The following is an 18,561-nucleotide window of genomic DNA, read 5'->3' as shown; positions in this document are numbered from 1 at the left end:
CTTAAACCTCTCAATGAAATAAAAGAAACCAATACAATTAATATGTCACATTTACTGCTGAAGGTAACTACAAAAGAATCAAATTGAATATTTTCTTGTCCATTATCTTGGTGTGGTCGCAGCATGCAAAATTGGTTATCTATTTCAGATTATTATCATATTATCTATTTTGGTTACAGCAGATACAGAGTGAAATCATCCATTTCTTTTTAAAAGAAGTAATATTGAAGTGGCTAAAAATTAGTGTGATAGTGAAATAAATTGTGCATACTGGTAAAAAAAAATAGGGGGAAGAGTATTCTGTCCTTCCATCTGCAAAGTGCGCCAGGCTTTTTTTTTAAACATCTTATTTGTTCCATACATTGATTCTTCAAGCCCTAATTTATTAGGGGTAAAGCCGTAATTTATTAGGGGTAAGATGTTTTAATTAATAATTAACTGCTTAAAGCGACAGCTAAGATTGGTATTACAGATAGATTTTTAACTTCTTACTTTCTACTGTAGTAATGCATATGGAAAAATAACTTAAAGCAGGCATCCCTCCGTGGTTGTGTACAAAGATGTACGCAAGCAGTTAATTTGTTTTGTGGACTTCATCAAACTTGAATATGTTTGGCATGTGGCTTAAGGTCCAGTCTTCAGCCATACAGGAGGAATAAAGTTGTTAGAGTGATGAAGATGTGCTTCAGAAAGTAAGAAATTCAGTTGCAGCTTAGTAGCCATTGCGGTACTACTTCTTCCTGAGAAGAAAGGAATTGCCACTGTTCTGTGGTTTGTTGTGGTTAACGTGGTAAATTGGCTGCATGTCAAATCAGTAATGTTACTGTAAGAATGTTGCAAACTTGGTGAAATAGCTGAAATTTTGTCTCAATGAAAGTGCCACTTAAAACACTATGTGCAACCATTGAGTTGCAAAGGACTAAATTGTTTTGAATATTGAGCTGTTAATCTTAAAACTTTCCTTAGCTGTAGTTAAGATAAGTTTTCTTTTATTGTCCCACCAGTCTTATGTTCCTGCTGGTTGTGATGTATTACATGTTACCTTCTTCTGTGCTTTCAGAGATATCAGAAGTGTCAAATGTGATGTCCTACATTTTTTGAGATGATTGCACTGATTCGCTGTATTCAAAGTTACAATATCCCTTCTAATGTTTCTTCAGAATGATAAACCTGTCTGCACTCACTTCCCTGGGGTACTGGATTTGTTAACCAATCTAGTAGATGACAGGAATATCTAGTTAGACTGAATGAGCATGTTCCCTGCAAGGCTTTTTTAAACTGTCTTCAATATGGTAATACAATGCAAAAACACAGAGACAGCTTCAAAGTATTCTTTTAAAACAAACAAGCACAATCATAAAATACGTATTTTAGGTACCTGGGATGTCTGCTGTAGTCCCTGGACAGATCATTGAATCATGATAGATCATTTGCTTGGTAATCAGGTTAGGGTACATCCTTCAGGTAGCTTGCTTTTTGTAAATTTGATCCTATAACAGACACACGATTTTATAGTTATTCTTTTTTTTTTTTTTTTTACTGCTTTGCAAGAGTAGTCTATTTTTAAAAATAAGGACTAGAGCTGAGATCAATCTCTTATTATAAACGTAATTATCTTTACCTTTTTGGTTTGGTCCATTTCTTTCTTTTCCTGTTCATTTTTTTTTTTTTTTTTTTTTTTTAACAAAACCAAGCTAAATACGTCAAATTTGGACACTAGTAATGTTACAGAGAAAAACATAGGGTTGTCTTTAAAATAGTACACACTGGAATCATTTGGATCCTGTAGGGAAATTAGAAGTGTCAGAAGTGATTACTTTTTTTTTTCTCCCTTACCTGATACTTTTCAGTTTTACACCTTTTGTAGCTTTAGTGTTACAGTCATTGCATAAAATTTTGAAGTAATGGTGATTAGAAATCCAGTTGCAGAATTGCTTTTAAAACAGCAGATGCATTTTCCAAATGCATTTCCAAGTATTTAACTTGGCAATAATGTTCTTGCCATCTTCGTCTTAAGTCTGAGTTTAGTAATATGCAGAAGTGGGGTGCTGGAGGGGAGAAGGGAAGGGGGATGGAAGCCCTTATCAATTCTATGTTGTTAGAATGTAATGTTGCAAAACTATATAACAATTTTAGAAAAAAAATAGTTTCCAGCAATGAATCTGAAAACATAAAATATCAAATTTGATTTAGATACTAGAAAAGGTTGAAAATTGGTACATTACTGTAAGAATGTTGCAAATGTGGTGAAATAGCTGAAATTTTGTCTCAATGACTTCTGACACTATTCAAAAACCAAGTTCTCCTTGAAGTATGGCATAACAGTAAAAAAACCTGCATTTTTAAAATGATTACCAGAATATTTATTCTCTTTGACAAGCAGTTCCAAAGAATCTTAAGCGAGGTTTAAATGTGATTTTCCTTGATTAAGGAAACAGTACCAGATTCTGTTAATTTTTTTTTTTTTTGTAACTGAAGATTGTTTAATTTGCCTTTCCTTTTTTTAGCCTGTGCTTTTAGTTACAATTCTTGAAGTGTATATAATTTATCTTTAATTGGTAGGCTTAAATCTTGAAATCAGATGATTTATTTTACTCAGATGTGTATAGTAATGATATGTTCATCATGTAGACTTGTTCCATTTATCTTCTCTGTTCTCGGGATACCTAAAGCATTTGTAAGACATGTTGAAAATGTTTAAGTGTTTATGCTCTTTTATTTATTTATTTATTTTGTTTCTTATAGTCCTCCTATTGTAATTTTAAAAACAATAATAAAAAACCTCTGAAACCTTACTAAATTATTATTTCTTTTTCTTTTTTTTTTTTTTACTTTTGAGTAAGACATTTATGGCAGAGTAACCCTGTGTTTTTTACTGTGAACTATAGTGAAAATTATCACAGAAATTGTGTGTTTCTGTAATTCAGACCAAAAATCTTTTACTTTCTAAACTATAAACAAGTTCCTAAGACTTGTTGTGAGTTTAAATTGCTATTCATACTTTGCTTGTAAAGGTCCTCTGTTATTTTAACGCTGTTAAAGCCCAAGTTGTTTGTTTGCTGAGCGTGTCATCTGTGATTTTCTGATGAGTTCTTGACAAGTAATTTACTTTAATTGCTAAGGAAAGTAGTCATAAGTTTGCTGTGTTTTATGAGGATAGTTTTTGGCAGAATAGATCTCCCACAGCTCTGTGTTTTTATGAACTGTCACTGCTGAAGTCTCACATTCTTGTTTTTGTTGTTTTTTGTTTTGTTTTGTTTTCAAGGAAACAATTTATACACAAATGAACATGTGGCAATTAAGTTGGTAAGTTAATACTTTTTTGTTAAGATTTGGGATGAAAAACTAATCAGGATTTTCCTTACAATATACAATGACTTTTTTCCTTAATTGAAATCATTAATACTTTTGTATGTTTTCATAGTAGTTAGATGAAAGTAGTTAGTCGTAGTTGTAATTATATGCTTTGGCCATATTGAATAAAGCCAGTGTTAATTGTCACTATTCTGAGAGCTAAATCAACGTCTTTGAAGTCAGTGATTGACTCCTGCTTCAGCAGTCTGCTCAGTGGTTCTCCTAATAGAGTATTTTCTCTTGCCACAAGTAGGTAAAAGCCAAATTTACTGCAAATCTGGTATCAGATGACTACAAAAAGCTCCAGAAATTCTACAGAATGTCCTTAGTTTAACACTCTTATTCTAGCAACAAACTGTTTTTCATCTGTTGTCATTGATACTTGCACTTCTTCTGATTTGGTAGGCTTTTTATTTGTAACGGTGTGTCAAAAGTTCCCTTTCACTTACAAATATGTAAAACTTACGTATTTGTTAACATGATATTGTTCTGTTTTTTTCTGCATCTTTCATTAGAACTATTCAACTTACTTCATGTTTTGCTTCTGAACTCATTTTAACTTTTAGGTAAATGTCTGTTTTCATAACCAATGTATTTCAAGACAGAATTAATTTGTTTACTTTTTGTCCTTTAATTATTTTGGGGACTGCTGTATATTTCTTGTTGCTACAGTAGAACAGAATGCTTTTCACAGCGTAGAGTGGTGAAATTTGGGTTCTGTAAAGAGGAAGACAAGCTATGGAAACAGAGAAATAGATGGCTTAAAACTGGAAGCCTAAAAAGTACTACATGTTTATATAATCCATGAAAAATGTGTGTACAACTATCCACTGTTTAGAAAAATATGATTAGAATAATAATTATTAGAAAATAATTCTTTCAGGAGTAGTTACAGATTTAAAAACAGCCAGGTTATACTTCAGAAGAGTAATGCTGGATGCAATTCAAAGGGTGTTCATCGTGTTTGCATTATATCTGATCTAAATTCACTTTGTTTTAAAACAATCTTGAAGTGATTTTTTAATGTCTGGTGAAACTTGGAAGGTGTTCTGAGAACTCCTCTAGTTAAAAACTACTTACTGTAGAGCACATTCAGAAACAGTTTGCAAGAGAGTGATATTTTGAAGCATTAATTGCATGATATTGAGTGAGAAAACTTTTTAATCTGCTCAGTGATAAAACCGTTTTTATTACTTACGTCGTTTTTTTTTTTTTTTTTGCTGAATTTTTGCTTTTCTGCTGTTTTGCTTCTCCTGCTGGAGAGTGTGCCAGGACTCTGTAACGGTTAGGGAGGTTGTACACCTGCTTGTGGTATACGTTCCTTTCCCTTTATAAACATTAGTCTAACAGCTTAGCATTTATTCACTTTTTGTGTTTTGCGAGCAGTCATCGGGTCTGTGCTCTTTGTTTTGTTAGCTTAATTAAGGTGCTCATAACTTCCTCTTCCTTTTAGTAATTATCTGTACCCGTTGTAGTTTACTGATTGAGGTAATTTGAATAATGCATGTATTCTAGTTTGAACAGCAGCTGGTGGAAGATATGGTTGTAATACTTCCTACGCTATACCAAAATTGTATTTTAATTCCTTATGGTAGCATCACACTATTTACTTACTGGTTTATTGTGCGCAGCTGGTAGGAGAATCTGTCTTCTCCTATGCCAGATGTTTTGTATGTAAATGTAACCATATACCTTGTTCAAAAATGATAGTGTGAGTTACTCCTGAAGGCTTGCTGGGTATCTGTTACTGATGTTTAAACCAAGTGGATTTTATGACTATTGTTTTGACTTCAAATTTTTCAGTGTGTTTAATATTTTCCCTCCTGTGCAGTGTACAAATATGTTCTTGTTCATGATACTTCTGGTAGTTTAGGGAATACTTGTGAAAGAAAAAAATTTAAACTATGTAAATTTCTTCTTATGACCCGTAGGCCTCACACAGATACTCATTTTAATTTATGAAGTTTATATAAAGTGGGTATTTATTGTCCTAAGACAGCTACTTTCAGGATCTTAATGCTTATAATCCATTTTCTTTCGTTTGGCCTTTATTTTGTTGGACAGGTACTCAAGATTGAAAGGCCAGAACTGCCCCCCTTTTTTTTTTTTGATTGGAACAAGAATGTTAAGAATGGGTTTTGTGCTGGCTAACTGCATGTTTCTGCTGTTTGAGTAGTATGCAGACTAATACCTTTTGATGAGGTAGTTCTGCAATTACATTGCTATTTGGTGTACTGTAAATGGTAGCAATTCCTAGCATTTATGGCTAGATTTCCTTCTCTTAATACATGACCGTCTACTGCATTTGCATCTCCTACTTGTTACTCAGCTCTGTCTTCTCTTTTGATTAACTTCTCCATTGCCCAAACGTACCTCCATGGGAGGTTGCTGAAGCACTAACCAAATATCAACTGAAGGAATTTCTGCTCGAGCAAATAGCTTGATTTTCCTTTGTCTTTGTGAAAGGCAACAAATTACAAGGTAGTCACTGGTGTTTTTCATCTGTAATGCTTAATTCATCGACTCATTAATCATCTAACTTACTAGATTTTAGGATTTTAGTCCATAAAAATTGTAAGAGGTTTGTAGGAAGGAAGATACCAGTTCCAAGGCTAGAATTTTTCCTTTTTTTTTTTTTTTTTTAAATTACTGCAGTCTAGAATGCTACCATTTCAAAACCTCTCTACTTGAAATGTGTAGACTAGTAAATCCAAATCACATGCAACTCTATTTAATAGACTGATCTTTTCCTTTAACAAGAACCCTACCTCTTAAAGAAAAATTTCCTGGAAATAGCTTTTGTTTGCTTCTTAAGGAAATACGAAGTAGAGACGGAATGCACACTGAGTTCTCAATGGATTATTAAAAATATGAAAACTAGGTAGTAGGTGAATATTGTGCTTTAGGCTAACTTGTAACGCTATGGATAAAGTGTTTTGTCATGGACCTTTAGATGGAAAGGGCGCATCTTGAAAACTATAGTAGTTTATTCCTTGTCTTTAGAGCAAAAATAATTGCAATAAAAATGCATTATGAACTTGAAATGGATTTTTCATTTCAAATGTCTTTATCCTTTTGTCTGAATGTACAAGCATCCCACAAAAGAAAATAAGAAATAAGGAAGAAAAGATTATGAATTAAGGAGCTATTTTTTCTGCTTCTTTGGTAACTGGTACTATGTCAACTGCATGCTAATGCTTTGATGGCAGGAAAATCTCAAGAACTCAGGTTGAACCCCAAGCTCCTCATTAAGAGGGAATGCTCTTCTGTGGCGAAAAGAAGCTATCTATGTTAATGAAACAGCTTTGAAATAATAATGGCTTAGGTATTTGCCAAAGGATTCATAAGGAACTGTGCCAGTTCTGCATTGTTCTGTAAATCACATTCACAAGGCTGCTTTTACATTCAAGATTAATTATGTAAACCAAAAACATACAATTTCTTTGGTAAGAGGAAGAGCTGGCTTCAGAGTCTTCTGGGATTAATGTGACATTTGAACAGTGCTTCAGTTTTGGGTTCCCAAGCTTATTTTTAGTTCCTGAAATCTACCGTAACACTAATGAAAACAGAACCATGATGTGTTATTTCTTTTTTATTCTTGAATATAGTTCTCTTTTTAACAGTCACGAATTAAAAAGTTGTTTGCAGTGTGTCCTTCACTTTCATCTTACAGTGAAAGTTTACATGTAACATATATTTTTTTCTGGATTTCTGTTTATGTATCCTATTCTTCTCATATTTCAGTAGTTCTCTCCATACTTCAAAGTATGATGTGTAGGAACAAAACTAATTGTGTATGAATACGTTATTGTTCTTGCCCTCTCACTAGTTTTGTTAAATGAAAAAAATTATTTCTTCTGTATGTTTGGAGCTAGTGAATAGTTAATAAATCATCTAAGCCTACTTACACATGCATGCAGTTGCAGAAAACCCTCAATCAGTAAATAGATTGCAACTACATATTGTCACATTTTTCTGCATTACCGGAAGCAGTAAAAGTATTAACACTGTCTATCTCCTAGACAGGATTTTGACTTAGTCTTTATCTGGTGGCCAGTTGGCAAGTAGACTTGTTAGACTGTTTGCGAACCTGTACCTCCTGGAGACTTATAAGAACTTTTCTGCTGATGACCTGAACAAGTGCCATTTATTTGAAGACCTGTCAACGTAGAGTTTTAGGTCAAAAATAGGAAATCTTTTTCCTAGGAAAGTCCTCTCTCTTTTTTTTTTTTCTTTATGTGAATAGCAAATTTAATATATGCAAGCTATTTTTCTTCCTCGTTATGAGAGTTGTGGGAGTGTCCTACAGTATTGAATAGTAAGAAATTGACAGTGCCTTTTCTTGTTGTATTAAACTGATGCAGAGTTTTGTGGACTAAAATGTTTTACACTTAGCAGTCAGAGTTGCAAGCTTTAATTAATGTGTGTATACAGTTGTACATTGTGTAACTGTTAGATTTGTATAATAACACTGCAGGCAAACCAGTAGCAAGTTTTTTGTATAGTTTTGTAAAAAGTTAAAATGTTTTATGCTTTAGAGTGGATTAATTTAAATATCTGGAAGCTGTATACTAAGGTTAATAATTGCACTTATTTGCTGAGACCCATATTTACAATAATATGCTTTAAGTGAAATCTGTCTTTAATATATGGCAATAAATTTCAAGTATTCTCAAACTGGAAGTGAGAGCTTTTGGTGGCCCAGCTAGTGTAGCTTAACAGCTGTGTGTAAAAGATTAACACCTTTTTGTTTTTAGAAAGTTCTTGCTCAGTTCTTTGTAAAAATTTCCAGTAAGCAACTGGAATGAATGCTATGGAGGATAAAAAACATATATTAAATTGTGCTTAGTTTATGTATAAGCTGCTGTGTTGGCCTCTTTTTACTTGTGGTCCTCAACAGTTGGTGTCCTGCCAGAATCAAATAACAAATGGATTCTGACAGGGATTTTGGCTGTAGCACAAGCAGCAATATGAAACATCTGAGTGTTGGAGGGAGATGGGTTGAGGAAGGGAACTCGGCTTCTTACAATTGCAGATTGGCTTGTGGCTTCTATAGCCTGGATGCACGACTTGGAAAGAACATAGGTTAATGAGCTGTTAGCTTCTGGAGAAGATGATGTGAGGAAAGAGATGAGTACCTTGTCTAAGCTTTTCCTGAAAATTGTCATTCAGCACTATCTGTTGTTGTTGGTAAGTGTTTGTATTAACAATCTTCCAAGTACATGCAGCAGTTGGTGCAGGAATAATTAGCAGTTAATGTCCAAATTGTCACTGACTCACTAGAAGTTTTCACGTATCACAAGAAACCAGGCATATCTTCTAGAAGGTGCTCTAGGAAATTACTTCAACAATCTTATAATAAAGTAGTATTTACTTTGGAAAGGGAAATACTCAAGAACTTAGGGCTTACATTGAGACTGCTTGTGTGTTCCTGTGTTTGATATCATGTCACTTTATTCTCTGAGATTTTGCAACATTAACACGTATGACAGAACTAAGATTTCATTAACTTATGTAAGATATGCTAGAGGAAAAAAGGTTTAAAAAGCAGTTATTTTGGTGCTTTTTTTTTTGTACTTAAAGTTTTAGAATGATGTAACTTAATCTATGTTAGGATGTGGCTATTTGGTGAATGGATTTTTTTTTTCCTGATCCTAGCATAAAACTATTTTTGTTGATAAAAATGCATCTATAGCAGGAGTGTGGACTGTCTAATTTGTGAAGCTCCATGCCAATGCCACCTTTTGTCTGAGGACTTTGACACATACTCTGGGGAGACAAACTTTTTTTTTTTTTTTTTTTTTAACTCCATGAAGGGTCTGGGAATCAGTTCACAAGTTGGACCACGGGATAATGGAGCAATACAAGATGTAAAAGCCCTCTACACTCTGGTGTCACCTGTCTGGGCTTTGTTTCCTAGCTTTCTGATTACCTGTTGGTTTGGAGGGAATGTTCAAACTTTTCATTTATCTTGGGAGCAACAGGGTTAATTTGGCAGGTAATAGGTTAGTGTATTAGTTTTTTAGGGTTCAGTAGGAGGCTCAAAGGCTTTTAAATGTTGTTTTTGTTTTTAAATCAGGAGCCAATGAAGTCGAGAGCACCACAGCTACATTTGGAATACAGATTCTACAAGCAGCTAGGAGCTGGAGGTAAAAAGCAGTGTCATATGTTTTACTGTAATGTAATACAGTATGCAATTTTTGCAGCAATTTTCTCATTTAGGGGTGTGAATCTTATTTAGTGAAGTGTCCCGAGGTACTCAAAACAGGAAAAAGACCCATAATCAGTGGATTAATATATGTTTTGTCCTGGTATTTTAAAATTTCTGTTCTTCATTAAAGTGTCTGAAATCCTCAGACTACTTAATTAACATTAAATATCACACAAATCATACCAAATCATTCAATTAAGCGGTCTTTATAAATTTTGTGTTTTCTCTTTGAATAAACACTATAAATAAACAAATTGCTGATCTAATAATATTTTTATTTAAAGTTGATAAGGTGCCTAGATAGCTTTAGTCTTAGTTTTACTTCAATTCCATTGATACTATCTGTATGCTGCTTCTTATTTTAAGACTCTAAAACATGTTTAAAAAATAAAAGTTTAAATGCAGAGAAGACTTGCTCATTTCATTTGTCTTGGTGCTTTTATGCCCAGAAATACCCTTATGATTGTTCCCTCAATTGTCCAGTTTTCAACTTTTCCTGCTATAGGTCAGCTATCCTTGGTATTTTTCATGCAATTTTGCACCTTTCACAAAACTATAAGCACTTAGCAAGAAATAAAGCTTCTTGTACTCAGAATACAAATCTTCCCTAAATTAGTTATATAGCTAGGAAGAATATATGTTGCTTGAAAATGTTCTTGAATTCAAAGAATAGTTTTTCATAGGTCATGTAGTTACTTTTTTTCCTCCATTTTTAATGTTTCTTTTGCAAAATGGATTATTTTGCTTATACTTTACATACTTTATTTTTACATGCAAACTATTTTTTTTCCTGTCAAAGGCTGTTTTTAATAGTGATCTTAAAGGTCTGTTTAGTCTGCAATAACGTTCTGTTCAAGCTGAAAAGTGCTGTCCAAAAGTCAGGGAATACAAAATAGACATGCTACTTGTATATTATTGCCTTGGGTGTATGTGTTATGATGAATTCTAATTAAATAACTTTTCTTTTTTAAAATTCAGCATCTCATATTTATTGATACACAGATTGGATAATGTTTCTCTGGTTAAGTAGCTTTCAAAATTTTGTACTCTGTGTTTCCCAGCAGAGGATCTTTAAACAACTTTCTGAACCTTTTTCTTCATGTAGAACTTGTTTGATGCCGTGGCACCAGCAACATTTCTTCAGAAAGAACTCCTCATAAGATATGATATCGTCTATTCCTACTAATAGATGGAAAATTAAGTTGCAGACTGTCTCATCAAAATCTTGAGTCTTACATGCTTGTTGATTTGAGAAAACTGTCAGGGTACAATGTCTTTTTTTTTTAAAGTAGTTGTAAATTGTTAACATACGCTAGGCTAGCATTCTGAAAGAGAGAAATTAAAAGCAGATATCTTAATCCCTTAGCTAATGAGACAGTCACAGTTACAGTCTGTTTTACTTCTGATACTATTCAGTCTTCAAAACTCTGTGGGTAGCAACAATTAGATCACCTTTTCAGTTGCCTCATTACAGTGCTATAAAGGAAAACAAACTCTCTGATTCTTTGTATATTGACTGAAGATGAGGAGGTCTTTGGTGTGGACTTCTCTATTTTTCCAAGTGTTTTTATTACAAAGTGAAAGCTTCCCACATCAAGCCTAGAACCCTTTTAAGCTTCTTTTGAGACCTTTCTGACTTTCTCAGGCATACCACTCGAGATTCATTTTAGTGGGCTGTGTGGGATTCACCATGAAGAAAGTAATATTCATGCTCCCATATTCCTAGAGACAAGTTCAAAAACTTGTAGTTTCCTTTTCTTTCTGTAACACTTCTCCTATCTTTGCCAGAATTGGCTACTCATGTGTAGGAAGCCATTCTACCTAAGACACTTCTAGAAGAAAAACTGCAGAATTATTTATTTTCTATCCTCATGTAATCTGAGGCAATCAGTTGTAGTTCATTTTTTTTTTGAATGCATGTTTCAGTCAGGTGTGGGTGTAAGAAATTTTCACACATGAACAGCTGAAAAACATGACGGCAGATATTTGATGGACCAAGTAATAAATCTTATATTAGTTCTGACTATATAGGCAGCGTTGCTTTCTAAGCAGTGGTTGTGTTTTTGTCACAGAGTAAATTGAAGAAAATGTATCTTCATTGTACAACTGGCATTAGGAGGTATAAACATAGCTGTCATTGCTAGAAGTCCTAACTGTAGTAATTATGAGCAAATTGGTTTCTCTGCTGAGACATTACTCACTGGAGTTGTTCCAGTTCTCTGGAGCCTTCTGGCTTCTAAAAGTCCATATTTGCAGGCTTTCATCATGAAGTTGTTTTTTCCTCATTTTTTTTAATGCAAAAATTTACATAATTTAGGTGGTAGTTTATACTTGAGAGTAGACTGATTTTTGTATTTAATTGTAGTAAGTATCCTCCACTTGTTCTCCACATGTGCACGTGCATTCATGTAAATTAATAGAAAGTGACTACAAAAAATCAGTATAGTGAGCGTGAACTCATTTTTCAGAGGTAACCGTGGAAGAGGGTATAACACTTTCCTTTCTTTCCCAATTCTGAGAAATGGCAGAGCCATTGCTTTCTGAAGACAGATAACTTAATTTTTCACCAATAAGAACTATGAATTCCACAGGTGATGCTACAAACAGTCATGGTGACCGTGAAATAACCTGAGGCTGAAGAGGTACTTGTAGCTCCTGTGAAATCACAGTTTATTTGGGGTGATGGCATGGGAAGAAGGCACTGATGTGAATTAACAGTTCCGGAAGTAAATAAGGTTATTTTCCTGAAATACTTTCTTGAAGTCAAATAGTGTTACTGGGCAGCCTATTTTTTAACAGAGTAGCTAGGTGTTTCCTCTGATCTTACGAATTCCGTTGGTGGAAAGATTAACATTTTGAAATTCCATATTTTCTTGGTATTCCTTTATCTCTGGCCAGTATTTGCCTGCTGCAGGTCTACTTATTCTTATAATGTGGATTTGTGACTTAAAGATTTTAAAAAAAATAAAAAATAATAATCCTGTGATAAGACTTACTCTTTTGCTTTCTTCTGTTTCTTGAATGCCATGAATGGGTGGAAGATGTGCTTGGGTGCAACAAGCATTTTGGGAGGGATATCTCTTGTAATTCCCAACCCTGACAGAACAAAAGAGTCATGGAAAACATAGGCAAGAAATATGCATGTAAAACCAGAAACATTTCAAAACTGTTTCTCTTTGGAAAGAATCTGCTTATCAAGGAGGCTAAATCAGCCTCAAATGGGCTTCTTACTGACCATATCTGTGAACGTTCAGTAGAATGTAGGAGTTTGTCAGGAAAACAAAATTCTGAGGTCTCTTTCTTAAACAGGAAACATTTTATCTACTTTGAGGCTACTCTTGAAATATTTTGGATTATTCAGAGGAATGGATCTAAACTTCCTAAAATAGTTCTTAAATAATTTTAAAGATGTAACTAATTTTGGTCACGTCATTATTTACTTTTCATTTTAGGTATTATGTAGACCGGTAGAGATTTTTCTGAATATTACTTTGCTTTTTTTCTACCATAACTTTGTTGTTTAGTAGTTGTGGGCAGGAGAATCTTGCTTAAAGTACATACTGTACTCATAAAGTTCGAGATCATTTAGCTGTTGGTATGCGGAAGTTTCTAGTTAAGTGAATAAGCACCAACAGATGAAATTTGAGATACCTTGAATTCTACTATAATTTTAGTTAAAATTATTTTTCTTAAAACCCAGTAAGAAAAGATAAGAAAAACAGATACATCAGTGATAGCACAGTACTACAAATAAAACTACAGCTGAGTTCTTATCTGAAGTTATATGTGTATTAGGACTTTTAGCATGAATAAAAAGCAGTTTTGTATGCTTTCATTTATTTATTTTGTGGTAGTTATCTTTCACGCTAAATCTTTCCCTTCATGATAAGAAGGTGAACTTCAGAAGTCAGCTCTTTCTCATGTTTTATGTCTGTAAATAACCCTTACAGACATAGGGTCTGTAATTTAACCACACCCAAACTCAGTGTTTTCTTTTCTATTTGGAAAGACTGAGTCAGAGAAATCAGTAGCTACTGGCTCAGTTCAACTTTTGAGGAGCAAAACTGAGATTTTTTTTTTTTTTTTTAATGTGGGACTTAATGGTCCTGCATGAGTGAAAACTTCCAAGAAAGGAAGTTTTCCAGGGAAGACAGGTAGGAATTTACAGCATGGTTCAGTTTCGTCTTAAAATAAAGAGTCTGCGTACATGTTAAAAAAGAAGTTGTTCTCTGTGTGTTTAAGAGTATAAAAACTATTCCAATTAATTTTTTTTCTTACTTCTCTTAACAAATCCGTTGGCCATTAATTGTAGTGGCTGGAAGCCTCTACAGGAGATGGAGATCTCATAGCCATCTGATAAGTGGAACAGAAAGGCAGACAGCTGCTGCTGCCATAGCAAACTTCTGTCTGCAGTGCTGCTGACGTACTGAGAACAGCGTTACTATAATACCTGTCTAGAGCAACAAGGAGGATCCATTGTTAGATTTTATTTTTTTCATTTGAGATAATTTGTGAAAGAGACAAAGATCTGCTTAGCTCTGGATTATTCTACTTCTGAAATTGCTGTGTTACCATTTCGTGCTGAGTTCAATATTGGTAATAATATTTTATTTTTCTTAACTTCTGTACATCTGTTCTTTCAGATGAAGTTTAGCTGACTCTTCAGATTGGCAGTCAAATAGCGTTTCTTACAGTGCAACCAAAATATGACACTTGACTAATGAAGGTATAAGAGATGCATTTGTTCTATGAAAAACAGTATAGCATATTAAGTGGTTTTGGCCATTGTGAAAAGAATGCTAAGTAGTGCATTCTGTACGTGACAATCTTTTCTACAGATGGTTACTAGTAGTCATGTGGTAATATGCTCAGCATTAGTATCTAAAAATACATATAGTTTTCTGTTCTGAGGTAATGAGAGCATACCTTAAACATTAAAAACAAAACAAAACAAAAAAAAACCATACTATTTGGATGGTTATAATAAAAAAAAAGTTACTCTTGGTTGGAGGACAAGTGTGGGTGTAATGTAACTTTCAACAATACAGAAGCCAATAGATCATGTGTGTATGTATTGGCGGGTAAAACAATGTTAGTTTAAGAACAGGACTACGTAAGAAAAGCTACAGCCAGGGAAGTAGGAAGCATTTTTGCAAGCTTGTCAACTGAGGGGTAGAATTTAGTCACTATTCAGGCAATTGGGCTCAACTGAATTTTTATTTTAGTGTTTGGAGCATGGCAGGATTCTCTGTGTTGATAACTGGGTTTTGATTTGGGAAAGTAGCAAAGGTGTTCTGAAATCTTTTTTTTTTGCATTTTTTGGTGCAGAATACGTTAAACTAAACATTTATTACAAGGTACTTTCTACACCATTTAATGTTGCTTTGGTAGAGTAGACATTGCTGGTCATAGTTTTTTTCTTCCTTGTTGAAAAGCTGTTTGTCAAGCTGAAGACAAGAGTAAAGTTGGTGTTCAGTACTCTTTCCTGGAGGTAAAGACCAAAATATTTATGGTAACAAAAATAAAATTGTTCCTATAATTTCAGTTCAGACCAACTTCATCATATGGGACAAAACGAAAGGTTTGAGTGTTCAATGCCAACTTTTCATTTTTTTTGTACAACCCATTCGATACCTTTCAGGGTATAGAATGCATGATAAAGCATCCTTTTAATTTCCAGTATCTGCCAATCTTAAGTGATAGGTGTTTTTTTTTTTTTTCTACTCTTTCATAGTACACTACTAAAAAATACCAATTCAGTATGGGAGAGAGTTTTGTATTGCTACAGAGGTCAATCCATTGATTGGTTCTGCCTTATTGCCAGGGCCAGCCTACCTTCATAAGTAAAGGAGGTAGTTTGTTTCTTCCACAGCGTGACACTTACTACAGAAAAAAAGGTCATCACAGCATAGTTTCAGGTGCTGACACCATACCTGGATGGTATCAGCATTTCTGATCTGCTCTGACTCTTCCCAACACCATGATGACTCCTAATTCTCAGGGCACTGGGCCTCATGTCCTACTTCCCTCTCCTTTGCAACACATCGATCCATGTGTTGCAAACACATTGATCGAACACATGACAGCTACCAATATTGTAGTACACAGCATAGTACCAAATGTGATAAGAAAAGTGTTATCTATATGAAGCCCTCCTGCTTTGGAACAGAGTCCAGGCAGACAGTGCTGTTTAAGTTCCCTATGCAAAATTGTCATCACTTTATTACGATTGATGTTCTACTATATAATGAGGAGTTACCTTAGTAATAGTTCTGTTGGATTTCAGTGCTAGAAGTGAATTGTAGCTAGATTAATATGATGATTTCATATGATTTTTGTTCAGGTATCACCTAAAATATCCTATTCTGTATTTTTTAAAAATAGTACTTCTGTTGGAGATTGGTACTTGCCATTATTGTAATATAATGATAATGGAAGTTAACATGGTTTAAAGCAAATTTGAAAAGAGACTAGTACAAGACTACTCCAATACTGTAGATGTCCAAATATATTAATGAAGTGAATGTTTCCAATACCTTATTAAAAGAATAATAATTTACTGGAGCTTCAGATTTTAGGAGATAAATTAATTTCTGAAACAAGCACACTGCTGTTACTGATCGTTCGAAACAAAAGTTAAAGACAAAATGTCTAGCTGTTAACTGCAGAGTTGGCAATTAACTCAGTTCAGGGTAGTCTTAATTATATACGTATACCTATTTATGACTTCTTGTGTATGTTTCTTTGAGTTATCGCAGTTCATAATCTGCCTATGTATCTTGCTAGCAGACATTCTATATACACTCTGATTTTTTTGTAACGTTACATGAACGTTGCTTAGAGCTATATTCTTAGATAAGTAGTGGGAATTTGCTCCTAAACTGAGCAATGATTTTTTTTTTTTAATTCTTTTAGTACTGCTGTCCTACACTCACTTGTTCTATTTTCACCAGGGATGTTATGCAGAAGAATAAACAGTAAGCAATTGTACATATTTCTTTTGCATATATATATTTATATATATATATATTTGATATCTGTATCAATTTAAAAAAAATACAGATCAGGTGAATTTAGCACAAACCATGATTTTCTTAATTAAAAAAAAAAAAGCACTTAGAATTAATCAAATAATGAACCTCTTGAATGAAGAGGTATCTATCTGCTTTTGAGCACTGTTATCTATGTGCTGATGACTATTATGGTTCTGTCAGGAAGTGTTTGGGAAATAACCGACTTAATTCTGAGTTCCATTGTAGCCAGTATACTTGAATAGGAAGGTTGAGCTGCTCAGTTGTTAATGTGAACACATGAATAATGTGATATTTTTATTTGAATGAATGAGACATTGAGAATTACAAATTTAGATCAGCTGTCTTAAGAACAATTCCAGCAAAACTTATAGGGGAATTTTGCTGGCAATTTTTGTGTTTTAGGCAAGTCCTTTCTAACATTTAATTTAAGGAAATGTACAGAATTTTTGCAATTTATATTTGAAGTATTTTCCCTAGAATTAGTTCAGGAGATCTGTTAAGAAAGGCAGTTGTACAGATTTAAATTTAATTTAAAAGTGCATGTGTTAATGATTTTGAGAAATGGTAATTACTGACTGTTAGAAGCCTGGCTTCTTACATTACTTCAAAAGTACTGAACTAATGGTGCTTATATATTACGTCCTCATTTAGTTTGGTGTTTTGCAATCATGTGCAGGGATGATTGTGGTTTCCGTAGCTGTAATGTGCTGAGTTACCTGAGTTTGTATGGCCTTCTGTGTATGCTGCTTTGGTTTTCTGTATGCATGCTTTTTTGTATGCTGCTTTGGTTCAACTTGAAAAACACGTGGCACTATCCTGCAATTTTGTCATTGCTTCTTTTCTGGAAGATTCAGGTCAGATGCTGCAAAGTGAAGTGAAGAATCCTTCTGTTGGTGGCAGGTTGTTGAACTGAGTTGAATCGTTGACACTATCAATACGAATGTGCCATGGAAGACAGCTCTTAATGCATTTCTTCAATATCTTCAGTTTGGATTATTTCAGTGTCTCTTGAGTTGCTATATATGAAAAATAAAACTACAAATAAAAGACAGTGAAATGTAGGAAACTGAATACAGAATAGTGTGTTCTGTAATTGCAATTTTGTGTATTTTACTGTCATTTAGGACTCTGGTTTAACTGACAATCTAAGAAATAAGATATAACAGGTCACTTCAGTAAGTGTGTTTCTCAACTGAATTTGGAAGAAACTGTAAAATTATATTAATATTAAAATAAAACACTGAAAAGTCACCTGCCCAATAGCTTTACAAATTACAGATTGTATTTTGTGGTGATACTGAGTTACTGGTCATACATCCCATCAGTAAAAATTTTTGAATCCCCACTTTATAAATGTGTATTTATAAAATAAGTGTACCACTGTATTAATGTTATGTACATTAAAACATGTACGAAATGAGAAATTAAAGGGATGAGATACAGCTTAAATAGTATTTAATATATATATATTGTACCTGATCTTGCTCTTTTAAAAAAATTATGGCTTTGTAGTGAGAGTTATGTGCTTGAATGAACTTCATTTTTTTTAAAAAAAAAAAAAAAAAAAAGCTCTTATTTTTGTACTTTGTGATAGAGTGATTTGAATGTCTGGCTCAAAGTTTGGTTTGAGTTTGTTTTAATTACTGTCATAGGTGGAAAATGTTCCTCACAAAGATATGTACTTCCAAATGGAAGAAGTGCATCTCTGGCTGTGCTTACTAAATCGTGGTGTTTGTTTTTAATCCTATTCACTACTTATTCTGCTTTTTATATTTAATTCCACTATTTTCCATCTTTCCAGATGTTAATCTCTTGTTCTTGAAAACTAATCAGAAGACATTAAATTTCCATATTTTTAGGAAATATGTTCAAAATGCACTGAATCTCCTTGGGGGATTTTTGAACTGGTTAGAAATTCCTGTTTCCAGGTGTAAGTGTAAAATAGTTTGCAAGAGATTTTTT

General features: G+C 33.6%; 1 protein-coding gene across 11 annotated transcripts in view; it reads left to right on the top strand.

Annotated features, from left to right (window-relative positions):
* The window catches only part of CSNK1G3 (casein kinase 1 gamma 3), a 73,248-nt gene that overhangs the window by 15,174 nt on the left and 39,513 nt on the right, over positions 1-18,561 (top strand). For 8 of the 11 annotated variants that reach the window (XM_084504044.1, XM_084504043.1, XM_084504042.1 and 5 more), the window contains 2 exons: positions 3,266-3,306; positions 9,434-9,503. In XM_084504044.1, the coding sequence (XP_084360170.1) occupies positions 3,266-3,306; positions 9,434-9,503 (111 nt within the window). The remainder of the gene's footprint in view (positions 1-3,265; positions 3,307-9,433; positions 9,504-18,561) is intronic. The other 3 variants (XM_084504036.1, XM_084504045.1, XM_084504037.1) reach the window with 2 other exon arrangements.

Source organism: Aythya ferina, assembly GCF_964211825.1.
Source record: "Aythya ferina genome assembly, chromosome: Z".
NCBI lineage: Eukaryota > Metazoa > Chordata > Aves > Anseriformes > Anatidae > Aythya > Aythya ferina.
Note: the sequence above shows the minus strand (reverse complement) of the source record. Positions and strands in the feature narration are given on the sequence as shown.